Source organism: Diabrotica virgifera, chromosome 10 (assembly GCF_917563875.1).
Source record: "Diabrotica virgifera virgifera chromosome 10, PGI_DIABVI_V3a".
In the NCBI taxonomy this organism is placed as follows: Eukaryota; Metazoa; Arthropoda; class Insecta; order Coleoptera; family Chrysomelidae; genus Diabrotica; species Diabrotica virgifera.
This window is the reverse complement of record NC_065452.1, coordinates 40,619,945-40,638,270: the sequence shown is the minus strand read 5'-3', so window position 1 is coordinate 40,638,270 and position 18,326 is coordinate 40,619,945. Positions and strand designations below refer to the sequence as shown.

Genomic DNA, 18,326 nt, shown 5'->3' with positions numbered 1-18,326 from the left:
CCAATTACTTGTCTTCCAACTTTGTATATTGGTCACATCCTGTGTAGCCCGGCGTATCTACCAACACTGTGCACTGAACAATATCATATATCCTCAACAGAAAGGATGCGCTAGAATTCCATGGGTTGCTAAGAACAGCTTATCATCGACTCAGTCATTTCTAACCAAGCATATTCCAAAATGAGGAATTTATTTACTGCCTTCATTGATTACAAGAAGGCCTTTGACTCAGTACCGCATGAATGGCTTATAGATATATTGCGAATATATAAAGTCGATGATAATATAGTTACCTTTTTACAGCATATAATGACAGAGTTGGAGACTAGAATTCACCTTCAAATACCTGGTGAAAATAACATCGAAACTGAAAATATTGCAATCAGCTGGGGCCTGTTCCAAGGAGATTCCTTAAGTCCACTGTGGTTCTGTCTAGCTATGAACCCACTATCTCAGCTATTGAACTCCACTGATTTAGCATCAAAAATAACAACAATGTGGTGGCCAAGCTTAATCATCTGTTGTATAAGGATGATTTGAAATTAATGGCTTCCACTCGAAACCAACTAGATGAGATGCTAAGAACTGTAGAATCCTTTTCAAATGACATTAATTAGTATGCACTTCGGACTAGACAAGTGCCGTGTTTTAAATATAGTCAAAGGAAAGGAAAAGTACAGCCCAGAGGATTCGATATGCAAAATGGCCAGAACATCGAGGCCATGGTTGAAAACGGTATGTATAAATACCTTGGAGTAAAGCAAGCGCGGGAAATTGACCATAAGCAAATAAACACTGAGATAACTGCGGAGTTTATAAGAAGGGTAAAACAGCTGCGTCGTTCACACCTTAACAGTAGAAATTTGTTTAAGGCACTAAACACCTTCTCATGTTCCGCACTTAGCTATTCGTTTGACATTGTTAAGTGGACAAAAACGTACATAGAGAAAGGCACAAAAACACCATCCTAAAAGTGCAGTAGAAAGACCGACATTACCACGGAATATAGGAGGAAGAGGATTTATGGATATAGGTGAGCAAATAGAGAAACAAATTGCTAATTTAAGAACTTATTTTCAGATGCAAGCTGAGACATCTACTCTACATCTCGCTATCTGCGCAGTAGATGACACAACACCGATCAAACTGAGGGAACTAGAAATGCGCATAAACCACCTCACTAAAGTCGAAAAAATGCGCACCTGGATGGATAAACCTCTGCACGGACGACATTCCAATGAGGTCAGCCAAGACTATGTCGACAATACAGCTTCGAACTATTTGTTGACATCAGGAAAGATGTTCTCTGAAACGGAGGGTTTATTACTAGCCATTCAGGATCAGGTTATACCAACCAGAAATTACCTGAAATATATCGTTAAAGACCCTCAGGTTCAAAACGATAGATGACGATATGGATGTCAAGTCCAAGAAACCATCCAACATATTACAGGGGGCTGCCAGGCATTTGCTGCAACCGAATAAAAGGAACGGCATGACGCATTGGGAAAAATCCTTCATCAGGAGATAGCTATGAAGCTGGGACTTCTCCAAACGGATCATCTCCCATATTATTAATACGTCCCTGAGAGTATGCTTGAGGATGGCAACTACAAGCTATACTGGGACCGCACTGTGCTCACAGACCAAAGAGTGGCACATAATAGACCAGATCTCGTACTAGTTAATAAATTAACCAGACAAACAACACTAACTGATGTGGCGATACCTAACAACAATAATCTACGTAGCAAATTTACTGAAAAGATCGCCAAGTACAGAGATCAGGAAATTCAAATACGAAGACAATGGAGAATGCAAAGTACCCAGATGATACCTATTATTATGTCTACTACTGGAGTCATTCCGAAGAACCTCCTCGAAAGCATAAAAAGGCGGGGTCTAAATGAACATCTTTACAAGACCATGCAGAAAGCTGTACTACTCGCAACGGCCAGATGTGTACGAAAATTTTTGGGAGATAAACCTGCATACCAAGTCACCTAGGGCTCGATAACATGGAAAGAGTCCCACCAGAGCTCAATCCTTTTGATACCGTAGGTATCTGGGATGAGTCAATTTTCCCCTTAGAGGGAGTGTGAGCCGTATGGCTAAATCTGGATAGCAATAAAAGTTAATAATAACAATTGTGGTAAACTTTCAGCTTCACATTACGAAATTAGTTAGATTGTTACAGGGTGTTCGATAATATAGTGGCAGACCAAACTTATGTTTTTTTAAATATAACACCCTATATTTTATTTTATATTCGAAATCTTCTTAAATTCCCCATCACAAAAATATAAAGGTTTGTTATGTTATATAGGGCTTTTACAAAATTGTAACTAATTTTTTATGAAAATCGTAACAAGTTCAGCTCCCTGTATAAATAAAAACAAGCACAACAGCGATGGTTTATTGGTGCCATATTTTTTGTTGATTGTTGAAAATTTTTAAGAATTGTTAATATTGCTAATTTTTCTTATATCAAATACAGGGTAAGTCAAAACGCAAGTACATTCTTTTCTCAGAAATTTTAAATGGAACACCCTATTTTTTATTACTATCGAAAAATATCATTACCGTACTTTAATTTTTGTAAAAGATTCCCTATGCCTAAATTTGTCAGTTTTCGAGATATTTTCATTTTTCAGAGCAAATTATTAATTAGGGTGTTCTATTTAAAATTACTGTGAAAATAATGTACTTGCGTTTTGACTCATTCTGTATTCGATATAAAGCAAATTAGCAATATCAACCATTTTTATAAATTTTGACAATCAACAAAAATATATGGCATCAATAAACCATTGCTGTTTTGCTTATTTTTATTTATACAGGGAGCTGAACTTATTACGATTTTCATAGAACATTGGTTATAACTTTGTAAATACCCTGTATAACATAAGAAACCTTTATATTTTTGTGATGGGGAAGTTAAGAAGATTTCGAATATAAAAGAAAATATGGGTTGTTCCGTTTAAAAAAACAAAAGTTTGGTCTGCCACTATGTTATCCAACACCCTGTAACATTCTAACTAATTTTGTAATGTGAAGCGCAAAGTTAGCTACAATTTTTGTTATTAACTTTTATTGCTATCTATTACTATAGCGGATCTACTAAGCTTTTTCACACTAATCAATCACGCTGATTTTGTGTTTACCTGTACAGGTGTGCTGCGCAGTAATGAACGCAACCTGTATCAGCAGCCAGATGGCCGGTACGGTGTTCGAGGAAGCATAGGGAACAATATATGGACGAATCAGCCGTCTTAAAATGATTTCTCGAAGACGTTGCCTCTTAGGCCAATTAATGAAGGTCGGCTATAACTACAGCAAATTGCGATCTTGTGTGTCCATGCCTGTCCGGTCACTTAGTCCAGTTCTTCAGCCTGGAGCATTTTCTTCTTACTGGACCTCTTCTTTCTACCACTTTTACTTCCATTATAAGTCGTAAAAAGCTGTATCTTTCTCCTCTGTAGGTATGTCCTAGATAACTCGTTTTTCTGTTTTTTACGATATTTAGGAGTTCTCTCTCAGTCCCCATTCTTCTCAGTACCTTGTTGTTGGTCACATGCTCTGTCCAAGAGATCTTCAGCATCCTTCGAAAAACCCACATCTCACAGGCGTCTATACGCTTCATACTTGCAATTCCGAGAGTCCATGGTTCCAGTCCTTATAATGTTTTTACAAATTGGTATCGGATATATAACGATAAGGTAGAGTTTATTAGGAATTTTTGAAAAGCGGACCTAGCATACTCTATATGAGCACGTATTTTGACCTCGTGGTCAAGACAAGATCGTTTGTTATCCAGCAATGACGATACTGGAATCTTTGTACGGGTTCTATCTGTTTGTTATAGATACAAATTTATAATTTCGGCATTTGGGTCACGTGTAACAGTCATTACTTGTGTTGTTTTATTTGTGTTTATATTCAGCCCCTCTCTGGTTATGACATTAATAAGTCGTTGCAAACCCTCAGCACTGTCCGCAAGAATAACGGTGTCGTCTGCGTATCTTTGTTGTTTTCGTATTCTCCGTCGAATTTTATTCCTTCTTCAATATTTTCGAGGGCAATTTGAAATATCTTTTCGGAATATATTAAATAATAGTGGAGAAAATATTGACATTTTTGATGTTAGACGATTGTCTATTTTGACTGACGCCAATTGATCCCAATATAGGATTTGGATAAGGGCCATATTGTTATGGGCTATACCATGTTGCGTTAGGGTTTCTATGAGTTCTGTGTTTTACTCGATCAAATGCTTTTCCGTGGTCGATAAAACAGAAAAACACGTTTTTCGCTGATCTCAGCATTTACACTCAATACATATAGATATTATATTAAAACTTTTTTGCCATGGAGAGCTAGACAGTGTGACATGTAGAGCTAGACACTTACGAGAGACACCAATGAAAAATTGGAGAAAAGGAGAGAAAAGGTAAGATTCAGGATTCAAGACCCAAAGGAAGGCCACGGAAAAGATGGGAGGACGAATACGCGTAGAATGCGTAAATTTGCTAGATCTGAGATCTTGCAAATCGGCGAAGCACGTCATCTTCAGGGCTTCCGGTATCTCAGCCTCCTGAGGCTCCAGACACTACACTGTCTACTCAATACTTTACTACTCAATCCAATGTATGCATTGTAGTAAGTAGTGAGTGTAAGGTCTGGAGCCTCAGGAAACTGAGACCTCGGAAGCCCTGAAGATGACGCCAGAGAGGACGTCGAAAGCTCGGCCTTGAAACCAACGACGCTGTTTAACCCGGAAGCCTGGTGAGTTTAATTTTCATATTAATTCTTTTATTAATATTGATTTTAGCTTTAAGTTTCATTCAGCTAAATAAAAAGAGAGTCTATTAATTACTCTCTTCCATATTTTGATGATGTAATTAATTAGTTTTGTGGTCCTGTATTTTGTGCATTGTTGTATGTCTCCCTTGTTTTTATAAACAGGTACTAAATATAATGCTTCCCGCTTCGTCTAGCATTTGTCTCACTTCCATAAATCTATTAGATAAACCTGTTTGCCAGCTTGTTCCTGTTTCTACATTTCTACCAAAGCAGTTCATGCTCCCTCCGGAATATCATGTGGTCCAACTAAATTACCTTTATTTTTTAAGCTCTTGAACAATTTCCTCGTTTGTTATTTTGGTAATGATTTCTGTTATTTTATCCGTTAGCTTAACTAGCTTTCTGTCAAATTCTTAAACCTGTCTATTTTGTCATCAATGTCGCTTTTTCTAAACTTTTGTAACCATTCCTAGGTAATTGAAATAACCCACTTTTCCTAGTAGCTCGATCAAAGAAAATAAAGGAAGGATGAAAATTTGGGAATAGGTAGTTGAAATTGCCTATTACTATATAAGAAAAAGTTTACAATTCTACATCCTCTCCATTTTACAAAATGGAGGGGAATACCCCCTTCTCGGGGGTGAAAAAATATAGTTTCAAAATAAGTCCGGGATTGGATAAAACGACTAATTCTAAGCAACTTTTGTTCTATAGAGTTTTTTCACTACCTAAGGCAATACTTTTCGAGTTATTTGCGAGTGAACATGTTCATTTTTAACAAAGAAAAACATGTTTTTGGACGGTTTTTCGCAAATAACTCAAAAAGTAAGTTTTTTTGTCGAAAAAATATTCTTAGCAAAAATATAGCTAATAAAAAAGTGAAAGAAATGGTGTATGCCTATAGTCTGTAGACCCAGTAGAAGCAGAGTTGTAGCTAATGAAAAGTAAGTTCTTCTTCGTCAAATTTAAAAATCGAATATTTCAACGTGAAATAACCAAAAGGTGGATCACTTTTCGGGGAAAACTCATTATAACTTTTTTATAGTGTTTAGAAAAAGGTTTATTCTTGTTTAAAAAAAAACTTCTAGCATTAAAAGTAAGTAAGTTACGCTCAAAATATTGTTGGTTCTTTTTATTTTTTGGTAAAAAAAAATCGCGAAAATCACCCCCTAATTAGCATCCAAATAAAATTAATCGTTACCGCTTCACAGGTTACTTTACTTAGGTATTGTTTATATGATATATATAGGTCCTAAGTCTCATTGGTTCAAAGCGCTCAGTTTTGAAAAAAGTTAGTTTTAAAATAATTTTTTTTAATTTTGAAAAAAATTCCAATTTTTTTCATTTACTAATAATTTATTAGTAATACCAAAAATTTCAAAGAGTAATAAAATGTACGTTTTGCTTTTCTGAATATTTTGGATTTCTTGTTTTCCTGTTAGACAAAAATTGGTTATGCTAAGGCTGTTCAAAATTCGCATACACTCGTGATTAGTGACTCGTTCAAGCCATTTTAGCTACAGCCTTTTAAAAAATAAGCACTTTGAACCGATGAAACTTAGAGATCATATAAAGAATACATAATCAAAGTAGCCTATGCAGCGGTAACGATTAATTTCATTTGGATACTAATTAAAGGGGGATTTTCGCGATTCGTTTTCGAAAAACAAACCTTTTTTAAACACTTGTAAACACTTTTAACACTTTAACAAGTTGTAATGAATTTTCCACGAACAATGCTCCGTTTTTTGGTTATTTCACGTTGAAATATTCGATTTGAAATTTGACGAAGAAGAACTTACTTTTCATTAGCTACAACTCTGCTTCTACTGGGGCTACAGACTTCATGCATACACCATTTTTTTCACTTTTTTATAAGCTATATTTTTGCTAAGAATATTTGTTTCGAAAATATACTTACTTTTTGAGTTATTTGCGAAAAACCGTTCCAAAAACTTGTTTTTGTTTGTTAAGAATGAACATATTATTCACTCGCAAATAACTCGAAAAGTATTGACTTAATGAAAAAAGTCTATAGAACAAAAGTTGCTTAGAATTAGTCATTTTATCCCACTCCGGACTTATTTGAAAATGGTGTTTTAAATGTATATTTCACCCCCCGAGTAGGGGATATTGTAGAATTGTAAATTTTTTCTTATATAATAATAGGCAATTTCAACTAACTATTTCCAAATTTTCATCCTTCCTTAATTTTTTTGGAGGTTTTCGTAAAGTTTTGTGTTCTTTGATCGGGCTATAGTGAATGATCGTGAAATACTATTTTTGCTTTTAAGGGAGATCAACAGGGAGATAGCTTAACACTACTCTTCAACTTATAAATCGTAGAAGGCATTAAGAAAACAGAACAAGGATACCTATGTTTGTTTGGCAACAAAAGCATTGTCGTTATTTAACTCGTCTTTTGGAAAATCTATTAAAATAAAGAAATGGTAATAAAATATCTCCTCAGGTAAACAATAATCAGTTTTATGCTTCTCGTGTAAAATGTTAACATGCGATTTATGTGGTTTATTAATTAGGCCGACGATAAAAAAAACTACACCTGCGTCTAGGCCGATATAAAAAAATTTAAAACTTTATGCTGTAAACGCGATAACATTACAGTAGACGCCTTCTTAACCGACCTCCCTTTAACCGACCGTCGGCTTAACCGACCGACCCTACTTCTTTTTGGATGATACTATTTTTAGATTAGAGGTCATACAAGTTTCATAATTTGTCTTGTGAGTGATATTGTTAATTACATATGTATATACACATCGACGTTCGTTTCACTTTATGTTTTGACTTAATTTGTTTGAAAATGAATCGTGACCCATGGGAAAAGTTATAGCGGACGGACTATATTTTATATACATACTACTTTTTTGTTTATAGATCATAAAATATATATATTTTTAATAGAGTTACATATGTAATGTCTTTCTGAGGGTGGTTTTAAAGATTTTCTGTTTAACCGACTTTTTGATTTAACCTTCATGGTCGGTTAAGAGGGAGTCTACTGTATTTATATTTTAACTTTGGCAGACACTGTAGAGATGCATATTCTAATAGTGACACATAGAGAGATGTCACAAGTTTTGTTTATATATCTACAACTGCATATAGTTGTTACTTACAACTGATAGTTTAGAAATAACAAACCCCACAGAAAAAAAAAATGGACAGGAAAAAACATTTGATGACGGAAGAAACTTTAAACCTTGCAGAAGAAAGATGAAGCGGCACATCAAATTCAAGTCAAAAAGAAATAGACATCTATAGACACCATAAATGCATCTATAAAACATTTGTGCGGACAGGATAATTTCAGGGATTCCATTTAAGATTTTAAAGTTACCCACACCCCACCTCCAGGGGGTACAGGGGGGTGGTGTTTGATGTCATTCGATAGATTTTTTAAAATGATTGAAAACTTATTTTCAGATCCGATGTTCATTTCGCGAAATATTCAACCGTTTCGCTACCTTTGGGGTACCCTGTATATTTTTAGTGGGAAAAGTGGCTCTAGATCTGTTTTAAATAATATATTCCTACAGCTACGTTAGAAACATCTAAGATACTTACCAGCTGGCACATTTCCCCTTGGTTTGGCTCCTAATATTGCTAAATTTACATTTGCTTTTCTTCCGTCTATGATGGGGTTAGGTTCTTTACATGCCCTTTCTGCTGAAGCCCTGTCGCCCATTATCACCTGCAAATAAAGATAAAATTAGTAGTAAAAATCATTATATAAAATAATGTACTTAGAAAGAAGAAGTCTAAACATTAATTAATAAACCTTTAAAGTTTATTTTGCGTTAGCCCCAATACTGGGAAAAAGAGAACTTACACGACAGACAAGGGCAAAATTATACAATACAATTATACAATAATGGTGATATACAACTTAACATAATCTGCTATGCAGACGATGCAATACTAATCTCTCAACGTGAAGATGATTTCCAACGTATGCTGGACCAATTTAATATAACCACTAGAAATTTTATCATGTTAATTTCCCCAAAAAAGACCAAATGCATGGTTATAATATACATGTTACAGTTCAAGTTGATTCTCAGTTAGAGTTGACTCCAACTAGATGGAGTCAACTCCAACTGAAACGAGCAGTAAAAGTTGATTTTAAAAATTTAAATCAACTTTTACTAATTGAAGTTGACTCTTCCTGGATCTATTCAGTAATGATTATACGAGAATCTCAGGTGCATTTTTGATGAGTGTGCGTTTCTTTGTTTTGACCGTTTTAAATACTAGTCCAGAGAAATAAGGTTTTTGTCGGGACACTTGAGCAGCCAGGTTGTAAATGGGTTTTTTGGGTTCTATATACCTAATACATTATACATACAAAAATGCCCGTCACAGTTGGGACGAGAATTTTAGTTATTAACAAATAAGGGTCAAAAATGGCAATTTTTTCGTTTAAATTGCTACAGGTAAGAATAGAATAATTAAATATCTTATTTATAGTATTCTTCTCTTAACAGATGAGCCAATGTTTAAAACGGCAGTTTTTTAATTTTGGTCCGATCATTTGTTGCTTCGAAAATTGCAAAATTATACTAAAATGTCTAAAATACAAAAATTGCTATAACTTTCGCGATAGCGACCTTACGACTTTTATATTTCACAAAAAGTTGAGTCAAAGAGTCCATATATTGCACAAAAAATTTTAAGACGATTCGTCAATTAGTTTAAATTTTATTCAATTTGTTTTTCCCAAAGAGCTATTTTTTGTAATGTTATTGTTCAGAAAATAATAATTAAATAGAAATTCTGTGAAAACCACATGAAAGAACAATAGTGTTTTTTTGAAATTATTGAAGAAAATCATTAAAAAGTAGTTTTTGTCATTACGAAAACATTTTACTAAAGTGGAGTCATTGTTGGTTTGTAAACAATGTGAATAGCTTTGTTAGTATTGACTGTAGAGTAAATTTACCTTGGAATTTCAAAAGCTGGTATTTTTACACAAATTTTCAAAAAAAAAACCTTTTCGCCTAGGTTAATTACGGTCAAAGTTAGCCACTTTTATTATTTAATTTACAGTTACTTCAATATAAATAAAATTCTCCTGTAACAGTGTTAGTTACCATACCACTCCGAAACGACTTGGGCAATTTTTATGAAATTTTACAATTATATCCTATGGGACTGAGAATAGTTTTTAATCTATTTCTCATACCCATAAGTTATACGGGGGTTGCCCCCCTGACATTTTTTTTTATTTTTTTGGACAAAATTGTCTATCTTAATTTTATATGATGTAGGATCAAAAAATACATACAACCCTTAATTTACACTTTTCCATCACCAACCCCTATTTGTTAATAGCCATCTATATATTTACATCTATAAAATTCTCCTGTCACAGTGTTAGTTGTCATACTCCTCCGAGACCGCTTGACCGATTTTTATGAAATTATATATGTATATTCGGTAGGTCTTAGAATCGGCCGTAATTTATTTTTCATATCCCTGAGTGATAAGGGGAACTCCCCCTAACATTTTGAAATGTTAAGTGGAGATTTACGTACATAACGTACTCTACAAGACTACGAGTACATGCAATTTAAAAAAATTATGATCAAAATCCATCAACAAGCTCTGGAGATATTAATCGCAACATATGTTTGAAGAATCAGTTTCATTTTTTGAGTGCACGGATTTTAATAATTCATTTCCACCGACCACAAATCGATTTCGTTAGAATGTTATTTTTAAAGCTTTATTAACAACTCTGTTGAAGTTTAAAGTTTACTAAAACTTTTACACATAAACTATATACCTTCAACTTCGAAATGGCGCTAGTTGGGTGGCTTAATTGTTATAAACAAAGTAGCTGTCAATTAAATAAAAAAGTGGCTAACTTTGACTGTAATTAACCAAGACAAAAAATGTTTTTTTTGAAAATTCGTATAAAAATATCAGCTTTTCAAATCCCAAAGTAGTTTAAATCTGCAGTCAATATTAATAAAGTTATTCAAATTGTTTATGAACTAAAAATGACCCTACTATATTAAAATGTTTTCGGAATGATAAAAATGACTTTTTAATGATTTTCTTAAAATATTTTAAAAGTATGACTTTTCTTCTTTTATATGGTTTTCACAGAATTGTTATGTCATTACTATTTTCTGAACAATAATATGGCAAAAAAAAGCTCACTGGGATAAACAAATAGAATAAAATTTAAACTAATTAACGAATCGTCCTAAAATTTTGTGTATACTATATGGACTGGTTGTCTCAACTTTTCATGTAATATGAAAGCCTTAAAGTAATTTTTACAAAATTTATAGCAATTTTTTTATTTTCGAAATTTTAGTTTTATTTTGCAATTTCCTAAGCAACAAATGATCGAACCGAAATTCAAAAACTGCTATTATAAACCTTGGCTGATCTACTAAAAGAATAACAGTATAAATAATATATTTAATTACCGTATTTTTACCTGTGGCGGCTTAAACGAAAAAACTGCCATTTTTGACACTTACTTGTTAATAACTAAATTTCTCGTCCAGACTATGACGGGCATTTTTGTATTTATAATGTATTAGGTATATAGTACCCAAAAAACCCATTTTCAACCTGGCTGCTCAAGTGTCCCGAACATGGTATATTTTTGCCTTATTTCCCTGGTGTATACTTATTAGTATAGTCTGTAACGTCGCTCCCGTTAGGTAAATTATTCTGATTCGATTTTTTGCACAAACTTACTCAAAGAAATACATCCGTATAACAATCCTTATAACAAATACACAGGGTGTCACGCGGTACCGCGGTCGAAAAATTGTTTAACCAATTTTTGTTAACCAAATTCACAAAAATAATTTTTATCTACTCTATCTCATATTATGTAAAAATGTAAAGGTTTTATTGTGTGAAAATTGTAAATATAGATAGCAGTACATGAAGAGTTTAAAGTGTGTCTGAAGTAACAATGTATTTTAAATGGGTTTTACTTTTTCGCACTGTTTTTTAGCACACTTTCATATAATTAAACATCCTTAACTTTCGCCTTCGGGAGGAAATCAGACACGCCCTTACAACGGCAACTGAAATGCTCACAAAACAGCGACCATGGAAGCAAAGATGGATGACAGAGTAAATATTGCATTTAATGGATGAAAGAAGAAAATGCAAACAGCACAAAGCAATGTACAAAGCATTAAATAGAACCATTAAACAAAAAATAAAAATTGCAAAAGAAAAATGGATAACAGAACAATGTGAAGAAATCGAAAACTTATATAAAAACATGATGACTTCCATCTGTATAAGAAACTCAAGGAATTCACAGGCACGACATACTCACAAGGACCAAATAATCTAATCAACGCAGAAGGCAAACTGATTTCAAGCCCTGAAGAACAAATAAACATGTGGGAAGACTATATAAAGGAACTCTTCTATGACATCAGAGAACCTCCTACATTAAATACCGAAAACGACGAAGGTCTTCCAATACTAAAGTCCGAACTGGAATATGCTCTACGTCAACTAAAAAACAAAAAATCTGTAGGAAAAGATGAAATACCAGCTGAGCTATTGAAGTTAATCAACGAGGAAGACTTAGACCTTCTTCTTGGACTATTTAATAATGTTTACAATACAGGGACTATCCCTAAAATATGGCTTGAATCAGTCTTCATACCACTGCCTAAAAAGAAGAACGCCAAATTATGCCAGGACTTCCGCCTTATAAGTATATTAAATAACATTCTGAAGCTTTTCTTGCGTATCATACAGAACAGAATATATTATAAAAATGTGATGAGGTCACCGGTCAAGAACAATTTGGCTTCAGGAAAGGTATGGGGACACGAGAAGCAATATTCTGTCTTCAAACTCTGGCACAAAGATACAAAGATCAGTAAGCAGACCTTTTTATCTGTTTCATAGATTTTGAGAAAGCGTTCGATAGGGTGAAGCACAAGACCTTGATAGAAAGATTGAATGACATCGGAGTCGACAAAAGAGATTCCAAAATTATAGAGGCTATTTAATGGAATCAGACAGCAATCATAAAGACCAATGGTAATACGTCAAGGCCAATTGAAATACAACGAGGTGTTAGACAGGGTTGTGTGCTATCAGCCAGACTTTTAACGTATACTCTGAGGTAATATTTGCGAACTCTTTATCGCACCCTTCAGAAGGAATCATGATAAACGGTCAGAGAGTAAATAACATCCGCTATGCAGATGACACAGTATTAATGACTGATTCGGACCATAGTCTGCAGATACTGTTGTATAGGGTTACTGAGAGTTGTGAAAAAATGGGGATGAAGATCACTGCGAAAACCAAAGTTATAAGAATATCAAGGAACAAAAATTTACCTCTTCCAATAAATATGTGAAACACCAACAGCTTGAATACGTAAGCCAGTACAAATATCTTGGTTGCTGGTTCAACAATCAACTTGATTAAAAACAAGAAGTCAAGAGCGAGATTAGAGGTAGCCCGACAGGGTTATCAAAATGGAAAGCTTATTTTGTAACAGTAGCATTAATATCAGCCTTAGATGTCATTTTCTGCATTGCTAGTGTGGTCAATACTTTTGTATGGAACGGAGGCCTGGACACAACACAACACTGATGAACAAGTTGGACGCCTTTGAACTCTGGCTTTATAGAAGAGACTTGAAAATACCTTGGACAACCCACACCACCAACGAATATGTTCTGAGGAGAATAGGTACAGATAGGGAACTGCTAAAAATCATTAAAGTCAGAAAAGTTAGCTACCTGGGACACATAATGAGAAACGAAAAGTACCGCCTCACGCAACTGACCATCCAGGGTAAGAGTGAAGGAAAACGGGGTCGCGGTAGGCGCCAGATTTCATGGTTTAGAAATATCAGAAACTGGACCGGCCTTGATTCAACATCTTTGTTTATATCCGCATTGGACAGAGACAGATTTGCCAGTGTAGTCGCTAACCTCCACTAAAGGAGAAAGCACCACAAGAAGAAGAACTTTCAACTTGTCATGGTGATGACATGTGAGCTATAAATTACAAAAAAAGTTTTGACAGTTTTGTGGTTTGACAGAAGTTTGAATTTTTAAATGTCAAAATGGTGCAATGGTGCATCTCACTCGCACTCACATTGATAGCTGCATCAATACGCTCCTAGCGCTCATTGTTAATAATTAAAAATAAATTAAAAATAATAGTAATAAAATAATAACAAAAACTTCTTCAGTATCTTGTAGGGGGGTCGTTAAAATTTTATTTGGTGACTTTCGGACTTTCATAATAATAATAATTTTTAACTTGAGTTATTAAGCCTTGAAAATAGTCATTTTCGTATTTTGCAAATTTTAAATCGCGTATAACTCGAGAACAACAAAATTTTACAGAAAAATCACAAAAGACCTCTTTTGCTCCGAATGACCCAAATGATGTAAAGAAAATTGTCCTAAATAAATTTTTTTTGTGAGTTTGTTTAAAAAATTGTTTTAAACAATTTTTCGACCACAGTACCATCTGACACCCTGTGGATTCGTTATTTGGTCGAAGAGGACCTCTTTTTTGGTAAGTTTGTGCAAAAAAAATCGAACTGGAATAATTTACCTAACGGGGGCGACGATACAGCGTAGACTAATTTGAACATATTCAGTAACAATTTCTAGAATCGGCTGTTTGTGTGAATCAGAATCAACTTTTACTAAATGGCATTGGGAAGAGTATACTTTTCCTAGTTGGAGTCTACTTTTACTAGTAAATGTTGAATATAAATCTTATGGAGTCAACTCCAACTGGATAATCAACTTAAACTGTAACATATATAACATATAGGATATGTCAAATAGTTTTATAGTACCGGGCACGCATAGTTCTTAAAGTTGTAAATAAAGAATAAATTATTTGAAAAAAAGAATACTTTAAAATATTTTGACATAACCGTGTGATACTTGGCAAAAAGTGTAGGCACTGTACACCCTACTAAATTATGTTAAATAATCGTTTCTGGCTACTACCAGAGGCGTACGACAGGGGAAAGTGAATGGCTGACCGTTCCCAAATTCTACGCCACTGATGAAACTGCTATTTTAGCATAATTTTTAGATTCTCCAATACTTTCTATGCAAATAATATACTCTTTATTCGTAACGATAAAGTCATTAGTTTTCGAGATATTTGAAGTTAAAAATTAAAAAGCACACTTATTTTGATTAATGTATTATGCTCCTTCGTTTTTAGCTTCAAATATCTCGAAAAATAATGGCTTTATCGTTACGAATGAAGAGTATGTTATTTACATAGAAAGTATTGGAGAATAAAAAAATTGAACTAAAATAGCAATTCCGCCAGTGGCGTAGAATTTCGGAAGGGTTAACCATTTACGTTCCCCCATCCACCTCAGGTAGTAGCAAGAAACGTTTCTTTAACTTAATTTAGTAGATTGTATAATACCAGCACCACTTACCAAATTTCGTGTTGTTGTCCCATGCCTGTCAGGAAATATTCAAAAATAAATAAAATAAAAGTTTAACTTTGACACCCTGTATTTCGGTTATTATCAACTTTTGTACTAAGGTAAGTTTGCTTAAATCGACCTATTTTAACCTCAGGAATCTAAGGTTAAGCTATGGCCCATTCTTTACCAAACACCCTGTACAGTGTGCTGCTCATTTGGTCACCTATGTGGTCCCTATTTTCGCAGATATTTTTTATTATCATCAGACTTTAGACCAGTCATCTTCATATCCAATTTTTTCAGATCTGGTTATTGGTATATATGCTACGTACATGCTTAAGAGTAGTGGAGCCAGAACAGATCCTTGGGATAGGCCGTTACTGAGTATACTATGTGACAGAAGTGTTCTTGTGATTTGTGCGATTTAGTTCTCTAATGACAGGAATATATTACAAGAATTTTCCTCTACAACTCAAGGTGATAGAATAATTATTAAAAAATGTTAAAAAAACATGAAATATTAAAGATTTTAATACCAAAGTAAGAAGAGGAAAATTCTGAGTTCTGATTGAAAATTATCTAATTGGAAAGAGTAATGAAAGAAGTGAACGATTTGAATGGATCTTGAGGGTGATTTAATTACTATTCTCTGATGCAAGGTCACTTAGTCTGACTACCCCTAGCATAAGTGGGTTTTCAATTATTTTTTGGATGGGCCTAAATTCTTTTTTGTTTGACGGCTCTCGGTTTTTCTTTTTTAGGATTATTAAATTAATACTCATTTTCGTCTCACGGGGGGAGGTCATGACTCCCGCAACACCCCCTTTGGATCCGCAGCTGAGTTAGAACTGTTAGATAACTTAGTTCTAATTTTATGTGGGATTAAACCACAATTGATTGTAATGAGAATTATATTTTACATTTGTTTTGACGTTTTAATTTCCATCCCAAAAATCGATATCCAGATTCCATAGATCGGGAAGGTTAAAAGTGTATTTGAAGTGCGGCTTGTGATTGAAATGATTTTGGGCACAGCAATTTATCAGAAGTTTTCTATGTTTTTTTCTTCTATTGTTTATGTCTTTACTAATTTTTTTCCATTTTGAGTAATGAAAATGAAAATAATACAAAGTAGTTCTTTAAAATAGAAAAAATCTTTTACCACGAGAATCAACACATTTGACAGGTTTAGACAATAAAATTTGCGAGAATACTATACACTGTGTCCGTAAAGTATGGAACAAATTATTTTTTAGCTAAACAGAGCATTTTAAGAAATATTCCTGAAACATGTCGATTTTTGATTTTAATTTGCCGTATTTAAAAATAATATTCTAATATACAGGGTGAATTACTTTCGAGTAATGACGTCACCGTCATTTTTTTTAATGGAACACCCCCATTTTGTCTCAATTTTCGGATTACTCTAGCTGAGCTCATTCCAAAAATGTATCACAGGTTGATTCAAATTGGTACAGGGTGGACAAAAATACAATAGTTTTGTGTGTGCTCATAATATTAAATTTTAATTAATTTTTGATATTAAATTAAAATATTAAATTAAACAATATCAAAAATTAATTAAAATCACAAATTAATTTAAATTTCAAAAATACAAAAATACCAATTTGAATCAGCATGTGATACATTTTTGGAATCAGCTCAGCTAGAGTAATCCGAAAATTGAGACAAAATGGGGGTGTTCCATTAAAAAAAAATGACGGTGACGTCATTACTCGAAAGTAATTCACCCTGTATATTCGAATATTATTTTAAAATACGGTAAATTAAAATAAAAAATCGACGTGTTTTAGGATTATTTCTTAAAATGCTCGGTTTAGCTAAAAAAGAATTTGTTCCATACTTTACGGACACAGTGTATAGTATATACTACCTGTTTTAGGTATACGTGAAACGTGTATTCTTTATGCCGGAATTTATGATCAGAATTTCATTTAAAGCATTTCTACTCCTGATTTTCCACAACCACGTCTCCGATTCAAGTAATATTCTTTAACTAAACATACCCATATTTCATAATATTCGACGCAACCTAAATAAAATGAAAGCTTCATTTTTGTTAACTACTTGGGTAAAAATAGAAGCTCTAGCACGCGTCTACGTACTTCGTTTGGACTATTTATTCAACTGAAAATGACCAACATAAGGAGATTACCGGTAGTTTCAAATTATACGTCAATAAATTTTCTATATGTACACATGTTGAGGTTCCGATCGATCGATAAATGGCTGCTATTTTTTAAATCGGTGCAGTAAACTGTTATTATTCAGCACTTTGAAGGTTAATAAAATAAATTAACAATATATGTACAAGAATAAAACATATTAAAACCAGTCCCGGATTAAGAATCTTGAGGCCCCTAGGCAACTAGGGGTCGACAAGACAAGAATTCTTGTCTTGATAACAACTTCTTGTCTTGTCTTGAGGAACAATCAGGAAATTTAAAAAAATCTTGTCTTGACGTTTTATTGACATCTTATATCTTGTCTTGACTCAAGAAATCTCAAGATCTTGAAATTTCTTGATTACCTGGTCCGGTGATTCCCCGGCGACCTTTTTATTGCGTTGCGTGCTAACACACGGCCTAATAGATCCCAGAATGACCTACAGAATCCAATACCAGAGCCGAAAAATACTTAAATGAGCCTAGGTCAAAAAATGCTGAGAATATACTTGATTGGTATAATAGAAGACACGAAAATGTCTACCCGTAATTATCGAAAATGGCCAAGGATTTTCTCGGAACGCTAGCAACATCTCTGTACCTGCGGAAAGGCTAGTTTCAAGAGCAGTTTTTTTTTTCAAAGTCAAAAAATCGGCTAGACGTTGACTTCATAAGAAGTATTATCTGCCTTAATTCATGGCTTATCTACTCCGGTTAAAAAATTTATGTTACATTTACATGATTTACATTTTTGTAAATCGTTTTAACAAAAAAAGTGTTCAATAGATTAAATTACGTTATTTTATGTTAAAATATATTATATTTTTCACAAATAAATACGTTTTAGAGTTTTCGTTTTTATATAGTCAAGATATTTCAAGATTTCT

At 33.6% G+C, this 18,326-nt stretch overlaps 1 protein-coding gene across 2 annotated transcripts in view; it reads right to left on the bottom strand.

The window, feature by feature from the left end:
• The window catches only part of LOC114335526 (RNA-binding protein 24-B-like), a 307,277-nt gene that overhangs the window by 184,700 nt on the left and 104,251 nt on the right, over positions 1 to 18,326 (bottom strand). For both annotated transcript variants that reach the window (XM_028285780.2, XM_028285781.2), the window contains exon 2: positions 8,392 to 8,518. In XM_028285780.2, the coding sequence (XP_028141581.1) occupies positions 8,392 to 8,518 (127 nt within the window). The remainder of the gene's footprint in view (positions 1 to 8,391; positions 8,519 to 18,326) is intronic.